Source organism: Nuphar pumila, chromosome 13, assembly GCF_984573655.1.
Source record: "Nuphar pumila chromosome 13, dmNupPumi1.hap1.1, whole genome shotgun sequence".
Taxonomy (NCBI): Eukaryota; Viridiplantae; Streptophyta; class Magnoliopsida; order Nymphaeales; family Nymphaeaceae; genus Nuphar; species Nuphar pumila.
The window spans coordinates 72,040,521-72,049,758 of record NC_143261.1 but is presented as its reverse complement, the minus strand read 5'-3'; the positions used below and the strand labels follow the sequence as shown (position 1 = coordinate 72,049,758).

Sequence of the window (9,238 nt, the reverse complement as noted above, 5' to 3'; positions counted from 1 at the left end):
CGGCTACTTCTGTTCTTTATCTCCCAAAGGTATAATTGGTCTTCAGTTGACCTCTGTTAAGTAAAAAAAATAACTAAAATACTTTCATTATTTATTTTATTTGACAAAAAGACATAAAATAACATAAGATGAGACGTTTTTGTGAAAAAGAAAAAAATCATTTTTACTTCAAGAGGGTAGGTCAAATGCATTAAGATAAAGTAAGCTGCTGAATGTAATAACACAAATATTTGGTGGCTTTTACGAACAACTATTAAGTTGGGCAGCTTTTATGGTTACTTTATTAAAAAAAAATACAGAAAGAGACAGGTATTTAAATAGGGTATTTTTGTATTTTCAAATTTCATCAAAGATTTGAACCGTTGCATGCAAGCCAAACACTTCAACCATTTATAAGAAAAAATATATATATTTGTAATTGATTTTTTTTAATTAATTAAAAAAAAACTTACATCACATACTGCACATTGGCAGGCCTTCGGTTGGTAAAACATTGAAGATCTTTCTCGATTACATTCGGTCTCAGTTTCGACCTTGCAGCAATGGATGCTTCCTATGAGTTTCAAACTCGTAACGTCCTTTCAACTTGGTGATATTGACAAATCTTTTATATGAAGCCAAAGGAAGTTTTTTTTCTTTTATTGTCAAAATTTATAAGGGATTGTAAAAAAAAAAGTCTCAAATAAAAGAAAGGAAAGCCTTGGCAAGTGAACTGGCTTGCAAGTTATGTGAAAATGGAGAGTGGGTGAGGTCGGCAATTGGAAAGATCCCCATCTGACGTTCAATTTTTTTGTATTTATTTCCTTCTGCCATCAGACTTGGCATTTTTTAATGCAAAGAGCTCTCTGCTCTTTTTCCATTTCATTCTTTTGCTCTGTTTTTTTTTTGCGTGGTTGCTTCTGTGCCCTTTGTTTTTAGTTCTATGCGAGTAGAACCATCGGTGCCTGAAGATAATGATGATGTGGGGGTTGACTGACTTTTTCTTGTCTGCCCTTCTCTCGAAATAAAGAAAGACGCGCCTCTATGATTATTGTAATGATCCCCACTGACAAAAGGATCCTGTTTTTTTTTTTTTTTTGGGGTGTGTGTGTGTGTGTGTGTGTGATTTAGACCTCTTTTGGGGGGCTTATATATCGTTTTGTTTCGGGATTCGAAACAGGTGTCTGGTTTTTGAACCAGATCTGATTTATTCATCATGGGGTTCATGAATGGTTTGATCTTCTTAATCTTCAGTTTTTTCTTGTTTTCTTGATGGTTTCTCGTAAGTTTAAGCATGGAGAAGGGGACCAGCTGAGTTTGTTATTGTGGGAGGTACTGTTTAGTTTGTTCATGTATTGTGGGTAGAGAGAGAGAGAGAGAGAGAGAGAGAGAGAGAGAGAGAGAGAGAGAGAGAGAGAGAGTTCTGTTAAGGTTTTCTACAAAAGATGGAGACGACGTCTCTTTTTATTTTCAGTTTACCATTAGGGTGTGTATCGGATGCACTGAGAGAGAGAGAGAGAGAGAGAGAGAGAGAGAGAGAGAGAGAGATCCGTTCAGGTTTTCTGCAAAAGATGGAGATGGGGTCTGTTTGTTTTTTGTTTTAATTTTAGGGTGAGTTTTGGAGGCACCCAGTTATCCAGAAAAAACTGGGATGAATGGGTGGTTTGGATATAGCCCTATCCTGAAAAGTGGGATAAGTTGGTTGCAACATGCTGTGATTTTGAATTATTCTTCAATTTTGCCTGAAAAAAGTATGATATGGGTTCTTTTAATTTTTTGCATTTTAAGGGGTGGTTGAATCCACCTGCTTATCCCAAAAAAACGGGGAAAATTCGGATGTCGTTATGATCTAGAATACAATATTGCAGCTTATCCCACATATCTGGATAAATGGGTGTACCCAAACTGTTTCTAAAGTTTTGTTCAAAGTGTCTGCAGAACATTGATGTGGAACTTTCTTCGATTTTCTTGCAGGGTTTGAGCTTTGTGACAAATTTGGAAGGAGACGAGTTGTTGGTATCTGATTTCTGACTGAGGTGACGGTATATGGGTGCCTTCGGAAAGTGGGAAGAGGTATTATTTTGTTTTTTTTTTCATTCTTCATTCTTTGTCATTTTTCTCTTTCTGGGTAATGAGTTAGGAAGCGAATTCCTTTTTCCGGATTTTGTCCCTAGTGAAGCGTATCGAACAAGTTAGGTTAAACCAATTTCTGGTTGATATATTTTTGGCATGGAAATACAATTTTTTTTTGGTTGGTTTGATCAGAAATTGTCAAGTACCATAAGATGCAAGAGAAGCTAATGGGGCAGTTCAACCACCATTGATTTTCCCGTTTTTGTTTTTCCTTCTACTTGTGACGTCTTTGATACGCCCAACTTATCCAGATCTATGGAATAAGTTGGGATATTGTAATATGGAGCAGTTATATATCCCAACTAGACAGCATCCAAACACACCACCAAGGAAACAAAAATAAAAGGAAGACCTTATAATGGTACAGCATTTACAGGTTGGCTATAGTCCTTAATTGAGTCTTGTAGGGGTGAAAATGTGAGTCATTTCTTGGGAATGCCTTTTTCACTGTGCCCTTACCCTTCTCTGTTAGCAGATGCCATTTTTTTCAATGTCAGCTGAACACTGCCCCGATGGTTGGTGCCATTTTTTTGTGTTCAGGCTTGTTGGGACTCCCTTACCCATCAGGCTACTACTCTTCTTGACCAACTTTTCACCCATTCATTAGAGAGGCAGTTGAGATCCTATGGTATCCCTTTTTGGTTTCATATTTTGTGTTTTAGTTGTGTCTGTAGTTTGCAAACCTGAAATGTGTGACCTCAAAGGATAGTTGGAGATTGAGTGTTGGTTCTGAACGGCATTGGGCTGTGATCCATCCTTGATTCATGATTTTATCTTGTTTTTTGATTCCTTCATGTTTCTGAGGCCTACAAACTTTATTTTTGTTAGTAATCGATGTGTATTCTCGTGTTTTGATGTTGTTTAGATGTACCAACTTATCCAGAAAATGAGGAACAAATTAAATACTTATTGTGGTTTGGTGCCAGGGGCGTAGCTAGGGGGGGGCAGGACTGGGCTGTAGCCCAGTCCTGCCTCCACAAACAGTTAAATTTTTTTTTTTTTTTTAAAAGCCCAGTCCTAGCCCTGCCCTGATTCCATATGAAATAGATTTTTATCCATTTTTTAGCCCAGCCCAGCCCTTACTGCAGCAAATAGTTTGATTTGTCCATATGAAATAGATTTTTATTAATAATTGTCGCCATTTTTTATTTTATCTCAAAAAAAAAATTTCGGGGGCGCTGCCCCCGAACCCCCGACTATCACACAAGTTTTTTTTTTCTACACCCCTGTTTGCCCCCCCCCCTCACATGAATCCTAGCTACGCCCCTGTTTGGTGCAATATCCTTATTTATCCCAGTTCTCTGGAAAACTAGATGCATTGAAATGCCACATAAAGGAGACGTTTTCTGTTGAAAAAGAAAGCCATGTAAAACTAGAAACAGTACCAGAGTCCTTTGTTGAAGGGATTGTTCTGAAAACAGTGATAAGGGAATCTTAATGAATGGAAGAATGGATCATTTGATCTTTGCATGCACTTTTTATGTTTTTTGTTTTTGGCTGGTGTGATGGAGGAAGCCTATGTGGTTTGCCAGAAACACCAAACACTACCACTCTTTTTTGGCTTTTTTTTTAGTATTTAATTTGTTTATCCCTTCATCTCTGCTTATTGAGCAACTGCATTGTTTCTTTGATTGCATTTGGCCCTAAATAGCATTGATGATATTAAGGGCAAGTGCATAGCACATGACTTTGTTTTTAAGGATAACTAAAATTGTTGTTTCTATGTTGCGCACTGTATTACTATGATGCTTGCTCAATTAGTTTCCAATTGAAGAAGAAACCCACTTGTTTGTTTGTTAGGTTGGTAGCACGTTTCATTTCCACATAAAATAATCTTAAGGTTCACCATTCTTTGATCTTTTCATAGTTAAGCAAACTCATCCATTCTGCATTTGTTAACCTAGTCACTTCCTGAATTCGGGTTATATGGATTATCTCCAGGTTCTCGATTCATGACTCGGTAAAGATAGTAGATTGTGAAGTACATTCCTCATGAAAGATGAAACTAGGTAATTTTTTTTCATCATTATTTTTTCTTGGAGCTTCTTGATGATGTGTTGCTCCATGTTAATAGAAATATTCTGCATTAGTATGTAGAATTTAGTGAAAAATGATAACAGATTTTACAGTTCTTATTGTGCATCTCTCCCATATAAAACTTTGAAATTGTAAGATTTTTTGTTTTGGTATTATTTTTCTTCTTCTGTGACAAGTTTGCAACGAGACTTCAGGCAGACTTGTTGAAATTCTATTATTGTGGAAGTTTTCTTATTTCTCACTTAACCACACATTGAATAAGAAGCTTGAGTATGTAAGCCTTCCTCTTCTTCATCTGCAGCCTTATGAATTGTGAACTTATAGTTTCTATTTTCCAGTATTTTTTCCTACTCACCCAATTTCCAAGTTATTGCTTAGTAGAACTGGTTTTACACTTTTTGCGCATGATGGGAAGAGAAAGGTTGTAGATGTAGGATGAACCACTTGTTTGGTCATTTAAGTCATTCTCTCCAAACTACACAAACACATGAGTATTCACACATGTACACATTAGTGGGTTTTAAAAGATTCTGTCTCCATTTTACTTCATATCTAGTCACATAGGTGCGGATGTGGTTGCATATATATATATATATATATATATATATATATATATATATATATATATATATATATATATATATATATTGTGTGTGTGTGTGTGTGTGTAATATAACCAATTCCACTTTTGGAAAGAAATGAATCTCAGGGTGGTTGACTTCACTTGACACAAAAGAGGCTGTGTCCAAGTGTCACACCCACATTGGTGTGGGTGCAATGCTGGTGCATTGGTTGGATAAACAAAAAACCCTTACTTTTCTTTGATTGTGTACATTTTCTCCTGTTTCCAATCCAAATTTCTGCTGGAAATTTTCTGATTTGGATTTTGTGGGATTGCATAACTTCTTGTCTACCTTGCAAAATGTCTTTTATTGCACGTCCCTCTGTTTCTTAGCCTTATTTTCAAAAGAATATCTATCTCAAACAATGTTGTGTAAGGGTTGACAAGGAAAAATCATCAATTCATTATGTAAGTGTCCCCAGTGGCAATAATTTCTTTTATACCTTCTGAAAAAGGTCAAAGTGGCCTTATTATTCAAGTAAGCAACATTTTTCAGTTCATCCAATCAGAATGTTCTCGTCCACAACCATTGGACTTGTAGAAGTCAGAATATATTGAGTGAATGTGTTTCCTGGCCTCAGTCAAATTATCCAAAATGAAGATATTTACTGCAGGTCGCGGCCTTTGGTGGCTGTGGAAGATTAATCCATCATAGACCTTTTCTCTAACTGGTGGCCGGTTTTACTGGTGATCATCTAATAGGAAACTAGAAAGTAAACTACATTTAATCTCACTATATAGAATTATTGTTTGGGAAAGCTGGAAAAATTTCCAGCCAGCAAGGATGGACCTCTTAATCTTCTGGATGTCATAGGTTTGGAAGGTACAAAAATGGTGTATAGTTAAGACATCTTTTTGAATGTTGTATTCATAGATGCATGACATCAACAAGACCGGGTGATGGGTGGTGAATGTTTATGCAAGCTTGAAGCATTTTTCAGAGTGCATTGCATGATTTGCATTGTGGATACTAACCATAACGGAAACCATGCCTGTATTGGTTTTTGAATGTGCTTTGTATTAGGCATCTATGATTGTGAAAGTCCCTGGTTAAGATGCATTTAAGCTGAGCTTTGTTGCTGTATGTTTTATTTTCTAATATGAGTTTTTTTGTAGTGATACCTTATGTAACCAACTAAACTAATATATACTATATAACAATTTTACTGTGTCATTGTTTCTGCTCTTGAATTTTGGAAATTTTCTTTGGTTGCAGATGACAAAACTGGTTGCTGTCGAGCATCGCTTGCTGTGCAGAGTTCAGAATGTTTTGATAAGAAGTGTATGGAAACTGAGAAACCAGGGTTCAATACTGAGGTAGAAGGGACAGAAAAAGATGGACCTACGACCTGCTCAAAAGCCAAAGTTCTTGAGACAGTTGCAGATCAGCTAACTTCTGAGGAGGTTGTTGGGGATGGAGGACCTGGATTTTGGTTAGCACATGATGATATCAATAAAAAGGTTGCAGATTTCAGAAATGAAGATGAGAGTGTGTTTCTTTCTAACTCCAAAACCAAATTCTCTGATAAGGAATCAGATTTATACACCGAAAAGACTGTAACAGAAGTTTCTCCTAAGTTGATCACATGTTATAAAGATGGCCCCTACTATGTTATAAAGGACGTATGTGTAGATGCAGGTAGGCTATTGGATGAAAAATTTCTGGTGGAGAAACATGAGCCAAATGAAAAGAGTGCTACTATTGGTTTGACACATCTGGATCTTGAAGCAGGGAGTGATTTATCCGAAAAAAATGTGGGTTCTGTGACTCCTTCACTGTCTAAGTGTACAGATGATCCTAAAAGCACTGTGGGAAAGGGTCACGGATTGAACTGTATGCCTTCGGATAAAGAAGCCACTGATGATGGTGATCTTGAAGAGGGAACAGTGCTAGGAGGTTCATATGCCTCATTGGAAAATGCTTCCTGCGAAAAACTGGTTTGTGATGAAGCAATCACAAGAGAGTTGGTAGCACTTACCATCAATAGCATTGTGCAACAAGAAGAAGCTAATCAGGTTTGCTGTTTGCTATGTGTGTCTGAGTGTGCAAGTTTATGGGTGGGTGTGGGTTTGTGTGAGGGCGTTAACAAAGAACCTACCAAACTCCGGATAAATGAGGCTAGCTTCGCTGCTATTATTGGCATGCTTTTGTGAGGCTGTGGAGTGCATTCAAATCTTGGCAATGTAGTAAACCCCATCTAATTTGCTGGATGGACTCAACTGCCTTAACAGAACACAATGAGGTTTCATCTCTCAAAGTTATGTCAGAACCAAAGGGGCAGCGTGGACGTCTGCTCACTTCGGTCTTAACTCGTGTGTTGTTCTCATGAAAGTCATCAGTCATCTGTAGGTTCAAATGCTTTCATATCAGACTAGATTTAAAAGTCTGTGAATTGTGCATTTGATCACATCATCGAACAGGGGAATGCATGCATGTGTATCATGCACTAAATTGTGTGTAATGGATGCAGGTTGAAATTCAAGAGGCCACCTCAGCCGCACATTCCGGTAATGAAGACTCAAAGAGCAAGACTGCCAAGGAAGAGTTGTTTTTGCCTTTTAGTAGCAAGATAGGGAACAGAAGCATCACTTTTGATTTTGAGCCTTCTTCTACTAATGACAATGGAGAAGCCACAGATAGCAATCCTGAGCATCACCATGCTCATACTTTAGCAGAGCTATGTCATGAAGGGCGTATCTCAGCAGGCGAGCAGGCTTCTTTCATGGGTTCATTTCACCATATCTGTGAGGAATTGAGTGGTTCGCAGAGAAGGAGCTCCAATTTGGACCCTGCAGATCTATCTGGAAACTTGAAACCTGGGATGTGCTCCAGGTCTGCATCAATTGCATACTCAGGAAGCATCTCTCTGCGGTCTGACAGCAGCACAACCAGCACACGGTCATTTGCATTCCCAATGTATGTGCACTTACCCATTCTTTTTGGATTTGCATAGGTATCTGTTGTTGAACCAAGTATGTGCGGGTTATAGGTACAAACAAATCTCACTACTGTGCGGTTGTATAATCATTCCTGATTGGGCATATTGGTTTCTAGGCCAATACTGTGGATGTGCTCCGATGCCATGCATAACAATTATTGGTGTTAAGGGGAGAACGTGGTGTTCAGCGAGTCATGATTCATGCTCAGTTTGTGCAGTTAGCAAGTCTAGTTATGAGCATCGTGTTTACCTTAAACAAGTTAAGCACAAACTTGTTCGGCTCGGCTTAGCTCCGTTCTTGTATGGATAAAATATATAGTTTTTAAGTGTAATATGTGTCAAAAAATAACGTGGTATAGTTGGTTAGAGCAGATGGTTCTCGTTTACTAGAACCAGTGATACCATGCAGCTATTTTATATGATTGGAGCAGGAATTTCAGTCGAGTAGTCAGTGGTTGGGTGGAGAGACTTTCCTAGCAGTGCCTTTCGATAATCAGTCTTGAATCAATAATTCAGCTGATGCGCAGTTTGAGTAATGAATTCAATTTGACTTGGCAGTCATTCTGGCAGCTGAGATAGATCGCCATAATGCTGAAAGTATTGCGTCATTTAAGTAGATTGATTACTTGAAAGAGTGGAATAAGCTGGGAAACTGTGTTGTAAACTATGCAATTTCCCAGCTTAATCCAGGCTTATGGACAAGTGTGTGCATCAATAACATTTTGTTGGTAGACTGATCAAATCTACGGCGAGTTGTGAACTTTGATTGGTTTGTGACTGTGTAGCAATCATGGCTTCTCCTGTGTGGAGTTGCCATGCTCAGTGTTGAGCAGCAAATTCTTCAGATGCTGTATTTTCAAAGTGACATGATTGAGTTTTTTTTTTTTGCAGATTGCACTCAGAGTGGAACAGTAGTCCTGTTAAGATGGCTAAAGCGGATCGCAGACAGTTCAGAAGGCACAGAGGGTGGAGGATGGCACTTCTCTGTTGTAGATTCTGAGTAAGATATGATGGTCATTTGAGGCAGCATGTTGTTAGTGAGAATTCCATCTTTTCTTTCATGTGGCTCATTAAGCATTGGGCTTGTTGGCCGTTGATTGATAAGGTCATAATTCTAGTGCTTGAATGTAAGTATTCATATTTATATTTTATTTATATATGTCCAATTTTTCTTACAGAAATGAATACATGCGACTGCCTGACTGGCGTCACTGGATTTTTGGCATATGTAGCAAAGCTGTATGTGCAATATCTGTAGGATGATGTGGCCATGAGGCAGCCGTTGGGAGGGCCACCCCAACGGTTGGCCGTGTGTTATGTAACAGTTAACAGTATTAACCATAAAAGAACAGAAATTAAGAAATTATCATGTTTGAGGTTGAAGGGGCATTTCTCCTTTGGGCACACCCCTATCCAGCCTCCTTTGATGTATACTTATATTGCCCCAGATGCCACCAACAGGCGCTCTGCTTGTGTGGCAGGAGCAGTTTGTGCAGTCACCTTGTGTTGGGAGGTTGTAAGTTTGAAT

At 38.3% G+C, this 9,238-nt stretch overlaps 1 protein-coding gene across 2 annotated transcripts; it reads left to right on the top strand.

Annotated features, from left to right (window-relative positions):
• Nucleotides 1-926: 926 nt before the first annotated feature.
• Nucleotides 927-8,935, top strand: LOC149818680 (18S pre-ribosomal assembly protein gar2-like protein). 2 transcript variants are annotated; one of them, XM_089985093.1, is made up of 6 exons: nt 927-1,032; nt 1,954-2,052; nt 4,054-4,121; nt 5,988-6,787; nt 7,243-7,688; nt 8,602-8,935. In XM_089985093.1, exons 3-6 carry the CDS (start codon nt 4,112-4,114, stop codon nt 8,708-8,710), a joined length of 1,365 nt encoding a protein of 454 aa, XP_089841219.1. In that variant the 5' UTR covers nt 927-1,032; nt 1,954-2,052; nt 4,054-4,111; the 3' UTR covers nt 8,711-8,935. The 2 variants fall into 2 exon arrangements, with proteins under 2 accessions (XP_089841219.1, XP_089841218.1); XM_089985092.1 differs by lacking the exon at nt 927-1,032 and adding an exon at nt 1,119-1,311.
• Nucleotides 8,936-9,238: the final 303 nt, after the last annotated feature.

Coding starts and splice junctions, on each gene's coding strand:
- LOC149818680 (XM_089985093.1), top strand. Junction 6,788..7,242: donor AACAAGAAGAAGCTAATCAG/GTTTGCTGTTTG, acceptor TAATGGATGCAG/GTTGAAATTCAAGAGGCCAC. Junction 7,689..8,601: donor CGGTCATTTGCATTCCCAAT/GTATGTGCACTT, acceptor TTTTTTTTGCAG/ATTGCACTCAGAGTGGAACA.